This window comes from Leopardus geoffroyi, chromosome B4 (assembly GCF_018350155.1).
Source record: "Leopardus geoffroyi isolate Oge1 chromosome B4, O.geoffroyi_Oge1_pat1.0, whole genome shotgun sequence".
Taxonomy (NCBI): Eukaryota; Metazoa; Chordata; class Mammalia; order Carnivora; family Felidae; genus Leopardus; species Leopardus geoffroyi.
This window is the reverse complement of record NC_059341.1, coordinates 90,104,484-90,116,779: the sequence shown is the minus strand read 5'-3', so window position 1 is coordinate 90,116,779 and position 12,296 is coordinate 90,104,484. Positions and strand designations below refer to the sequence as shown.

The 12,296-nt window shown below is 41.1% G+C and overlaps 1 protein-coding gene across 3 annotated transcripts in view; it reads right to left on the bottom strand.

Moving 5' to 3' along the window:
* Positions 1 to 12,296, bottom strand: part of SRGAP1 (SLIT-ROBO Rho GTPase activating protein 1) — a 287,997-nt gene that overhangs the window by 30,454 nt on the left and 245,247 nt on the right. For all 3 annotated transcript variants that reach the window (XM_045464974.1, XM_045464975.1, XM_045464976.1), the window contains exons 14-15: positions 12,063 to 12,140; positions 9,909 to 10,043 (exon numbers count right to left, since the gene is read on the bottom strand). In XM_045464974.1, the coding sequence (XP_045320930.1) occupies positions 9,909 to 10,043; positions 12,063 to 12,140 (213 nt within the window). The remainder of the gene's footprint in view (positions 1 to 9,908; positions 10,044 to 12,062; positions 12,141 to 12,296) is intronic.

Sequence of the window (12,296 nt, the reverse complement as noted above, 5' to 3'; positions counted from 1 at the left end):
GAGTTAAGTCTACTGATTCTCTAGGCTAATCCTCAGTATAAGGTTAAGGTCAACTGTCAGGGAGAGCTAGTTTTGGGGTCTTAGAGGCAAAAAAAGGAAGAATGTGAAAGAACTATTTTTTTTTCTTAATTTTTTAAAAAAATTTACATCCAAATTAGTTAGCATATAGTGCAACAACAATTTCAGGAGTAGATTCCTTAGTGCCCCTTACCCATTTAGCCCATGCCCCCTCCCACAACCCCTCCAGTAACCCTCAGTTTGTTCTCCATAATTATGAGTCTCTTCTGTTTTGTCCCCCTCTTTGTTTTTATATTATTTTTGTTTCCCTTCCTTTATGTTCATCTGTTTTGTCTCTTAAAGTCCTCATATGAGTGAAGCCATATGATTTTTGTCTTTCTCTGACTAATTTCACTTAGCATAATACCTTCCAGTTCCATCCACGTAGTTGTAAATGGCAAGATTTCATTCTTTTTGATTGCCGAGTAATACTCCATTGTATATATATACCACATTTTCTTTATCCATTCATCCCTCGATGCACATTTGGGCTCTTTCCATACTTTGGCTATTGTTGATAGTGCTGCTATAAACATGGGGGTGCACGTGTCCCTTCAAAACAGCACACCTCTATCCCGTGGATAAATGCCTAGTAGTGCAATTGCTCGGTCGGAGGGTAGTTCTATTTTTAGTTTTTTGAGGAACTTCCATACTGCTTTCCAGAGTGGCTGCACCAGCTTGCATTCCCAATGAAAGGAACTATTCTTAATGTATTATTCTTTAATCTTTGCCAAATCCCATAGGGGGCCAGTTGTTTTCAGGCTGGAAGAGGACATAGGCAATTACTTCCAAGAGGCTTAATTTTAATTCACGATCCTCTGGTTTCTATCTCTCAGTTCTAAAGTTAGTTCCCCTGCCCTTTAAAGGTAGTTTTGAAGCTTTATTAAAAAAACAAAAAAACAAAAAACAACCACATCTGGGGAAACAGGTATCTGTTCATTGGTTAATTTTCTTTTAATTTGTTAATTTTTAAAGAAGTTGTTATTTACATGCCAGTTAGTTAACATACAGTGTGATATTAGTTTCAGGTGTATAATTCAGCAATTCCACAGTTCCACAGAACAGGTATTTAGATACCAATCTCACAGCAGCATTATTCATAATAGCCAAGAGGTAGAAATAACCCAAATGTTCATTGATGGATTACTGGATCAACAAATGTGGTACATATACACAACGAACCATTACTCAGCCTTAAAAAAAGAAATGACATTCTGATACAACATGGATGAACCTTGAAGACAACTTAAGTGAAATAAGCCAGACACAAAAAGACAAAGACTGTAGGGTTCTACTTACATAAGGTACCTGGAATAGTCAGATTCACAGAGACAGAAAGTAGAACAGTGGTTGTCAGGGGCTGGGGGCGGGGGAGGAGCGGGGTAGTTACTGCTTTCCGGGTATAGAGTTTCAGTTTGGGAGGATGAAAAAGTTCTGGAGACGGACGGTGGTGATGGCTGCGGAACATGTATTTAATACGACCGAACCGTATGCTTCAAACGGAGAAGATGGTACATTTTGTGCTATGTATATTTTACCACGATTAACAAAATAGATCGGGGGAGGGCACCATGAGATGCAAACGAAGGATTTCAGGAGAGAGAAGCTACAGGCATGTAAAAAAGTGACACCAAAAAGGCCGGATAAGATCACGGGAGGCAGGCGTACGTTCTCTGCAACTACCGGAAACGTAAATCAAAGCAAAGCGGAATCGTTGGCATCCCTGAAGTGGCAGCAGATCGATCTGTCCCAAAGGCCTTGGAGCGTGATGGTTGTGAGCAGGACTCAGATATTACCTGGCTGGTTGCTCAACAGGCCTACGGCACACATCCTACAGGAGTCTTGCTCTGGCACAAATGACTCATTTACTCTCCCGAGTCCAGTTAGCAGGTCAAAATTTATGGTTGCTGCGGACGCTCTGATTAACGTGCATTCCCAGCTGGCTCTGAGCGCAGCAACTCATGATCTCTCACCGTTTTCTGCTGCGTGAAAAGACGGATCTTTTCGTCCCCTCAGAAGAGTTGTCAGAAAGGAAAACCAGTATTTCGTGTGGGTCTCTCTTAAGCTGGCCTTTGTTTCCACAATTCGGAATCTCATGTAATTAGGTAAAAGTGGCATCTGTCCAATCTTGGTCACAGGCTCAGAGCTCCCCAGGCTTATTTATGTTCTTTTCCTGGCACTGCACGGTTCCCATGTCAGCATCCCAACTTCACAGCATGGGGGGTTTGACAGCTCTGTGTAAATGTGTGTGAAAAACTCACCACAAAACACAAGTTACTTGACAAAATGGCAAAAAGCTCAAATGGCCATTACTCTGAACATACCAGTTCTCTGTGCGCTATGTGCAAAAGTATTTGTTTGTCAGAAAACAAGTAATAAATCACAAGATGCAAGCTTATCCCCAAATATGACAAGAGGGAAGGAAATTAACGGCCATATTCAGAAATGGTTTACTGAAGAGCAGGCACACAAATATTTCTGGGCTCCACAGCTCAACAGGCAGTATTCAAGGTGAAATTCCCAGCCCAATGCCATTTTTAGGTTCACTGTCAGGTCCTGAAAATTGTCAAGGTACCAATCAATTGTGTGCACGTAATAGTGTATGTGTGTGAATGAAAGCGAAAGAGAAAAACAGAGAGATGTTCTAGTGCATTTAGATGAATCTTAGCCTAGCCTTGAGATGAGTTACTGGCTGCTCTTCTGGGGGAGAAACGAAATGCTTGCAAATCTTCCTAATTAATCATTAATAGATTGAGTTCTGTGAATTAAACCATAACGTTCTCTCCTAAATAGCAACAACTGTAGAAATAAATAAATACATAATGTTTCTCCTCCTGCTGAATGATCAAGGTTAGTAAAGAAACCGTCTTAGATTAGGAAGCTTCACTTACTCAGTTCAGATACTAAGCCTGTTCCGTATTTTTAAGGGTAAAAGGAACCCCTAATAAGGCATCAAACAGAAATTTAGAATTCAGACAGAAACCATCACATATGCTACAAAGCTGAAAGAATTTTCAGCAACAAAAATACACACTGGAGAACCAGGAAGACAAAACAAGAGATTTTTTTCCATGAAACAATTAGAAATGGGCAAATAGATTTATGTACTAAAAGGCTCATCATAGTATTTTGTTTAATTGCAAAATCACTGGAAACAACCTAAATTTCTAAAACTAGGATGTGTTAAATAAAAGCCATTATATGGTCACTAAAATCTTACTTTGTAAAATACCTACTGACACAGGAAAACGTTAATAACATCATTAAATTTGAAAAATGGCTTTTAAAGAGCAAATGATATAGTACCATTTTTAAGTAGATATATTGAGATATAATTCATGTATAATTCATATATGCAAGGTATACAGTTCAATGGTTTTTAGTATATTCACAGTTCATCAATCATGATCTCAGTTTTAGAACATTTTCATCATCTCAAAAAGAAATCTCACATCCATTAGCAGTCATTTAGTATGATCCCCTTTTATTAAAAGTCTGTGGTATATCCATACAATGGACGATTATTTGGCGATAACATAAAGTGCTGATACATGCTACAACATGGGTGAACCTCGAAAACTTCGCTAGGTAAATGAAACCTATCACCAAAGACCGTAGAATGTATAATTCCATTTATATATTAAATGGCCAGAATAGGTACGTTTATAGCAGGTAGATTCATGGTTGTCTGGTCCTGGGGGTGCAATGAATAAATGGGGTTGTTTGCTAATTCTGGTTTCTTTTTGGAGTCATAAATATGTTTTAAAATTGTGGTTATGGTTGTATAATCTTGTGAATATACTAGAAAACATTGATTTGTACACCTTAATGAAGGAATTGTATGGTATGGGAATTATATCTCAGTAAGCTGCTTTTAAAAGTAGATAGGTGGGGCGCCTGGGTGGCTCAGTCGGTTAAGCGGCCGACTTCGGCTCAGGTCATGATCTCGCGGTCCGTGAGTTTGAGCCCCGCGTCGGGCTCTGTGCGGACAGCTCGGAGCCTGGAGCCTGTTTCAGATTCTGTGTCTCCCTCTCTCTGACCCTCCCCCGTTCATGCTCTGTCTCTCTCTGTCTCAAAAATAAATAAACGTTAAAAAAAATTTTTTTAAAGTAGATAGGTATAAAAAACTTAAAAAAAAAAAAGTACATAGGTATACGTACAGGAAAAAAACTGGGAACATACCAAAAAGGTTTACATTATCTATACGTAGAGGAGTCACAGCTGGTTTATTTTCCTAGATTATTTTCTAATTTTTCTACAGTGATCACATATTAATTGCATAATACAGTTATTTTAAAAATGTACTGGCTGGTTATTTGACGATTTTAAGAAATTACTGTTATTTTTTGAAGGTATGATAATGGTATTATGGCTATGCTATATTAAAAAAAAAAAAGAGAGAAGAGTCTTCACCTCCCAGATATTCATACACACAGAGGAAGTGATGTAATGTCAGAGGGATGATGGAAGGGGTAGAGGTGGGATAATTTTGTTCAAGAAATGAAAACTGTTCAAGTTGGGTGATTATTTATACTGGAGTTCATTATAATTTTCTGCATCTTTTTATAGCTTTATAGGTGAAATTATGTATGATAAAAGAGCCAAGGGGTGTTTGGATGGCTTGGCTGGTTACATGTCTGACTTCAGCTCAGGTCATGATCTCATGGATTGTGAGTTCGAGCCCCATGTCGGTCTCTGTGCTGACAGCTCAGAGCCTGCTTTAGATCCTCTGTCTCCCTCTCTCTCTGCCTCTCCCCTGCCTTGCACACACACACTCTGTCAAAAATAAATAAGCGTTTAAAAAATAAAAGAGTCAAAAAGAAGGTTGACTATGAACAGAATGGATCATTCAGTTCCACTTTGGCTTAAAAAAAAAAAAAAGTTGTACGTGCCCACGAATACAGAAAGGAAGCAGAAGGAAATGCAAGAAAATGTGTACATACCATTGAGTCTCTGAGTAGTGGCATTACGTGGGACAATATTTTGTTTCACATGCTTTTTGTGTACTTGTCAAGTAGTCTCAAAGACTACATGTTGGTATTGTGGTAGGTAAAAGACCCCCTTAAAAAGCTTTCCTCATGCTCAAGGAGTCACCTGGATAACAACACATAACGGAAAATGAAGTGCAAATGTGTCCTCTGGTTTCCCAGCTCCGAGGCAGCCAGGAAAGACCACAAATTGCTTGAATAGCTCTTGTAGGGCAAGTCCTGTGGACTTCTGCCCTAGGGAATCTCAAGGCCATGGTTTATGGCCATTCTAGGAGCTGCCCAGAATGTGTGGGCACACTCTGGAGCATTTACAAAGCCATTCACAAAGTGCATGGTTTAAAAAAACAAACAAAAACAATCCTCGGTGAGAAACTCAGACACTACCAAGTACGTCACTTCAAATTTAGATTGCACTGGAGTCTACCAGGTGTTCATTCAGGTAAGTAATTTTTAAAAAGAAATATGCAGTGAATTGGGGAATGAATAGTGCACATTAAAAAGAGCGCGTGCATGCGTGCTAATGCCAATTTTCTTTTACCGCGTGTATTTGCAAGCTTCCAAGGAATGTAGTATTTACAGACATGGAAATGGCACAATAACAACTCACCATTAAAAAAAAAAAAATCTTCCCCCAAATTCTCCAAAAAATAAGCAAAAAGTAGTAGGTAACCAGACAGCTATGTAAACTCTTAAAAAAGATGAAAAGTGAAGATTTTTCTATACAAAGTCAATACCACAGGAAATTACTTTAGTAGGAAAAATCAGTCCAATTATAGCAATGCCAGGAGAAAATGACACGGATATAAACAATCAACCTACATGAGATCTTTCTCTCTCTCTCTCTCTGTGCTTCTATAACATACTAACTTAGATTGCATTTATTTGTAAATACCTTAGCTCTCTTACTACTTTTTTAAACCTCTTGAATGCAAAAATCAAGTCTTTGAATCCCTAGAAAGTTTTTCACACTGCAGGCAATTAATCAATGGTTCAGATGATCAAAAACTGTAATGTCAGTGAAAGGATATAATGATGAATGACATATTATACCACTCTCAAAGAATTGATTGAAAATCCAGAAAAAAACATGGTATATACATCAGGGTCACACTGGTATGAGAAAAATGCTTGCCTAGAGATAAATCAATAATAGCTAGAAATCCTCTCCTTTTTTAAGAGATTAGATGTTGGAAGAAAAGAGGTTGTTATAAACAGTGCCACTGTACGTTCTTGAAAAACCTCCTATTCTGCAAAAATGTGCACTAAAAATAACAGGACTTCTGGGGAAAAGTAGGGTTGGGACACACTGCTCAATACCTATGCAACTTTGTAACTCTAGCACTAACAGTAAGTAACATTGACAGTACTACCTAAATGACTAGCACAGTTAAATCTGTAACTAACCAGCATCACTACTCTCTAGCGTCCTTAGCAACCTTCAAACCCGGGACTCCTGCCTTTTTTTTTTTTTTTTTTTTTTAATGTTTATTTTTGAGAGAGAGGAGAGAGAGAAGGGCAGAGAAAGAGGGAGACAAAGAATCCAAAGCAGGCTCCAGATTTCGAGCTGTCAGCACAGAGCCCAACGCGGGGCTTGAACCCACAAACCATGAGATCATGACCTGAGCTGAAGTTGGATGCTTAACTGACTGAGCCACCCAGGTGCCCCAGTTCAGATTTTCATAACCACAATAATATTTTTTGTTCAATGAAAGTATGAAGTGATTTTACAACACTAACTGACAGGGCAGTCCAACGCACTTTATCCCACTGGTGCATGTAAACATGTATGTTGATAAGATGTATGTACCTAGAAAACCACCGAGCCTTGTAGAGTGCTTATTATTTTTCCAGATTTAACTTTCTGGCTAGGATATTAGGAAAGTCTCTGAACCAGGCCAAAGGAGAATTCCAGAAGTGTGACACCTCCTTTTCAGTTCTTTCCAGCTGGGTCATAGGCCTACTGTGGTGACTCAGGCTATGTAAAGGCCTTGGAATGGACACACAAGGCACAGTTCTGAACCCCACACAAGACATCAGGCTGTGTGAGGTGGGGGTGGAGACAGAATTACGCCTGGTGAGTTCATCCTCAACAAGAGCCAGGATTTTAGGCCTGAATGCCGACAAAAGAATTCTGGTGAAATTTTGGTGGCATTCAATGACTATGAGTGATGTACTTACTGTGTACCTGGAATTAATGATGCCAAGCATTAGGGCTACAAAACTGAATAATCTGTCAAGACCTCACAGGCCTGTGCAGCTCATTGTAGGCATTTCAGTGAACATACTCTTTGCTAGGCACTCCTCCTGGTATCTCACATGGATAAGCTCATTTACTTCTCAGCCCTGTGATATGTGGTCTGCTGTTCTGTTTTATTTTTGTGAAATGTTTACTTATTTTGAGAGAGAGACAGAGAGAGAGCGCGTGAGCACACAAGTTGGGGAGGAGCAGAGAGAGAATCCCAACCAGGCTTCGCACCGTCAGCACAGAGTCTGACACGGGGCTCGATCTCACATACGGTGAGATCGTGACCTGAGCTGAAATCAAGAGTTAGACGCTCAACTGACTGAGCCACGCAGGCACCCTTATTCTCCCTATTTTATAGCTCATGAATCTGGGATGCAGAGAGCTTAAGAAACTTGCCTAAGGTCACATAGTGGGTGAGCAATTTGAACCCAGGCTATTTGAGTTGAAAGCCTACATTCTTAACCTCTTCCCTGAATTCTCTCTGTAGCACAGAGAAGGAGGGGTTAAAAACGCTCATGTGGGGCATTAAGAAAAACGACAGACCTATGTACACAGTGGAACATTAGCAGAGGAGACAGGGACTAATTCTGCAAGGGGGTGTGGGAACGACGACATGCTGAGAGGGTGCCAGGCCAGCAATCCTTCAAGCAGATGTCACACGGCTACCAGGGACAGTAGACCACACGGCGTGGGCAAAGGCACGGAGATGGGCGATGGCCTGGAATGCTGCAGCTTGCGGCGTGCTGCTGTTGATAAATGAAGTACACAGCCTAGGGGTGGCAGAGGGAAGTGTGGACAAGCAGAAAGAGACCAGATAGAGAAATGACTCGGTTCTATGAAATGGTCACACCAAGGAGCTCATCTTCTGGTGGGAAATATTGAAAGAGGTTTTAAACGAGAGTGGTGGGAACAATATGACCAAATCTGCCCTGTGGGGTCTAGCCACGGTGTGAAGGACAGAATGACACGGGGAGGGGGTGGGTAGGAGGGAAGAGTTGGCAAGATCTAGACGTAGGGACTGACTCCACTTGGCAGACCGTTAACAGCAGTCCCAGTGGAAGCCAAGTCACTGGCACTGGGAGTGGGGAAGGAGGGATGAGCTGGGAGAGTTTCTGATGGTAGGAGGACTTGAGGACTGGGGGGCGAACTAAAGGGTGGGTTGGGCAGGTGGGGTAAGAAGGTTTCTTGATTTTTTTTTTTTTAATTAATTAATTTTGAAAGAGAGAGAGAGAGAGAGAGAGAGAGCGAGCACACGTATGAGGAGGAGAGGGGCAGAGAGAGAGGGAGAAGGAGAATCCCAAGCAGCCTCTGTGCTGACAGCCCAGATGCGGGGCTTGAACTTGAACTACGAACTGTGAGATCATGACCTGAGGCCAAACCAAGAGTTGGACATTTAACTGAGCCCCCCACCCCAGGCGCCCCGAGGCAAGCTTGATTCTTATGCAGGCCCTCACTGTGGGATTTGAATCAGCTCTAGACCCTTGCCTGGGACCTGGGGCTTTAAAAAGGCATCCTGTGGGGCGCCTGGGTGGCTCAGCTGGTTAAGCCTCCAACTTCGGCTCAGGTCACGATCTCATGTTTCATGAGTTCAAGCCCCCCATCTTTGGATCCTCCCTCTCTCTCTGCTCCTTCTCCACTCACACACACTCTCTCAAAAAGAGATAAACATTAAAAGCCACATGCATTTTTATTTTTATTAAATTTTTTTTTTTAACGTTTTATTTTTGAGACAGGGAGAGACAGAGCATGAACAGGGGAGGGGCAGAGAGAGAGGGAGACACAGAATCTGAAACAGGCTCCAGGCTCTGAGCTGTGAGCACAGAGCCCGACGCGGAGCTCGAACTCACGGACCGTGAGATCATGACCTGAGCCGAAGTCGGCCGCTCAACCGACTGAGCCACCCAGGCGCCCCCACATGCATTTTTAGAGGTACAGAACTCGGTATGGTTAACACCTAATTCCCGGCATCATTATTTTCACCTTTCCTGTAGTGTCAACCCACCCCCCCAACCCCGCCTCTGCCGCCCGAGTAACACAGTAATGCTGTTTACCTGCTGATAATTCTCAGTTGTATGATACATCATTCATAGTCCCACAGCACCTTCGCCTATTAGCTGGGGATGCCCACGGACAGATAATTACCACCTGGTGTCTCTGCACTGTACTGATGGTCATTTATCTCATTTTACTTTAGTTCTCGACGTAATGTTCCAAGATGGGTAAATTACTCCACTCTTAAGATTGGTGGAGAAAACCAAGAACCAAGAGCCAAAAAGAAGTTACATTCCATGTTACAACATCCCCCTCTCCCTTAGCTGTCGGTTGGCACCTGCCTTTCTGCTTTATTCCAGTCACTAAGTGGGACGCTCTTGGGCTCTATGGAACTTGCGGGTGGGTGTTCGGGAGCAAAACCCACTCAGCTCAGGGCGAGGCCACAGCTGGAGGATGACTCACATCGTATCCAGAAAGAAAACAAACGGTCTCAAAAATCTGGTGGTCAAGGGGTAGTGGTTAGGGGAGGATATGCGGAGAGGGGCCGCTGCCTTTCCAGGAAATTGGTGAGTGAAACAATTCTGGTGCGAAAAGACTTTAAAAAAAAAAAAAAAAAATCCACTTACTGATACAAGAAATCAGATCGTTGAATCTTTCCTTAGGAAAGAGGGGGTTTTCCAGCCCACGGAAATACAGCTTCAGAACGCCAGCAACGGAGTTAATATCATGGTTACTCTGGTCATCAGCCAAAGGGTTTTCACCTATATAAAAAAAAAAAATCAGTTACATGCACAGTGCTTCTTTTTCTTCCTCTGAATAAAGATATATTTCTGTACTCACACATGTTTCTATATATACATGTATCTTTTAATTTCACTTTATGAAAGATTATATAGTACTAAAATTAAACTAATTGGTTTAGATATCCCAACCCATGATTAACCTAAAAATAGTTGGTTAAAATAAAGCTTTTTAAAAAATCTCAGGCTACCAAATAATCCCTTACAAGTTACCCATATCTTAAAATAAAATATTGTGGGACTTATAGTTAAAATCTAATCTTAGCTTGACATGAATTCAAATACTACACTCTGTGTTTTTTATCCTACTGGAAAAAGACACAATATAGATACAATATCAGAAATATTATAGGATGCGCCTAATTGTGAATCCCTACAATTATATAAACATTTCCCAGTGGCATGGTGCTGTTGACGGCACATTTGAAAGCTGCCTTCAGCAGTGGGAGCTTCTGAAATCAGATAGAGGAATTTGAAAATGTACCCTTACTAGTACCGAGGGATTTGTATAAAAAGTACAAATTTAAAAAATATATCCCAGATATGAAATTATATCATTCTTTATGGTAAGCAGTTTTAAAATTTACATAACTGGCCTGGCTATTCCACGTCCCTGAGAATTAAACTGAGATAAAATTCTTGAGAAGCTCAACATAACATGCAGCCTTAAGTCAAACTCCATTTTTTATTCACAGGTCTGTTCTAAAGTTCACAAAAATTGTACACTGCGTTTTAACTTTTTTTTTTTTTTTTTTTTTTTTTTTTTTTTTTTGGCCTCTTGGGGCAGTTTATTTTCAGGGACCTGGGATTCGTTTTTCTCTGGGAAATGATTGAACACAAATTCACCATTTTTTTTTTCTTTCCCACAGAGAGAAAGCCTCACCCAAAGAGATCACAAACAAGTAACAAAATACCAGGGGGATTTCCAAGGAAAAATAATAAAGCATTTTGCCTGTGGTAACTGGCACAGAAAGTGACGCTTTAGACACTTCAGCTTATGCTGAACATGGTTCACAGAAGAGACTGGGAGCATGTGGCTGCTGAGAGAGAAGGCTGTTCTGCTCCACACATCGTATCAGAGAACTTAAAACAGAAAAGACAATCTGGAGCCAAGTTGATCTCTTCCACCAAGATTTCAAACTTTCAAGGGCTCTGTGACAAAGGAAATGAGACTGAGAGAGAGAAGCCCTGTCTCCAGGCCATGATACCCCCCACTCTGCATGTTCAGCCTGACTTTCAAACAGATGAAGGAAGGTACAGATTTACCCAGGAGTCCACAGGACACAAATCATCATAATTGGGGAGCATCAGTAACTAAGAGCCATCACTAACGAGTTAGGCATTTGCAGTGATTATACCACATCCCCACACCAAGTTGGAATCTTGCAGATGAGGAACCTGAGACCCAAAGAAGAGATGAGTAGCTTGACCAAAATCAAATGATTAGTAAATCAAAGGGTCTGATTTGATTCTGGGTCTGCCTAACACTAACGTTAGTCTACGGCTTTGCTAATTATAATGTGTGGATTAACAGTTTAGTAGGATTTATTTGAAGCCAATTATGAACAAACGTAAGGTCACAGGGAAGGAGTCTGGGGGTGGTAATAAGAGGGAGGAAAGCATTTCTGACAAAGGACACAGACATGTAGCTGGGATGAGTCACCTCCAACGCCTGCCAAGTAGGCCCAGGGCTATCGGGCTATTCTTCTAGAACCCTCTCACATGCCACCTTTGACACATGCTGAGGATTACCAATGCCAGTCCTAAACCGGGATATAAAGCTCATACATTTTTGTATACTTGATTACAAAATTTTATGATTTTGGCTTCATTTCTCCGCTATTCCAAATAGCTTCCTATCTCAACATCCAAAATGAAATGAGAGGTTCCGGACATACGGAGAATGAGCATGCCACTTCACTCTGCGGCAAATGATGGCTTTTTAACATGGTTTCTTTGTAGGTATACACAGGCTGTTACCTCTCTCAAATGAATTTTTAATATCATTGACTTCCACCTGGGAACCAGACACTCTGAAAATCCCCTGATGCTGAAGACCTAAAGAGAAAAGAAGAGGAAGGGGATGAAAAATTTCCATCACAGCCTCCAGGTTCCCCTTTCCCCAGTAATCAAATGTTTAATGGAAAGCACATTCACTGAAATATTTCCAGTGATTATTTTTTTTTTAATAAGAATTTCAGAGGTGCTTGGCTG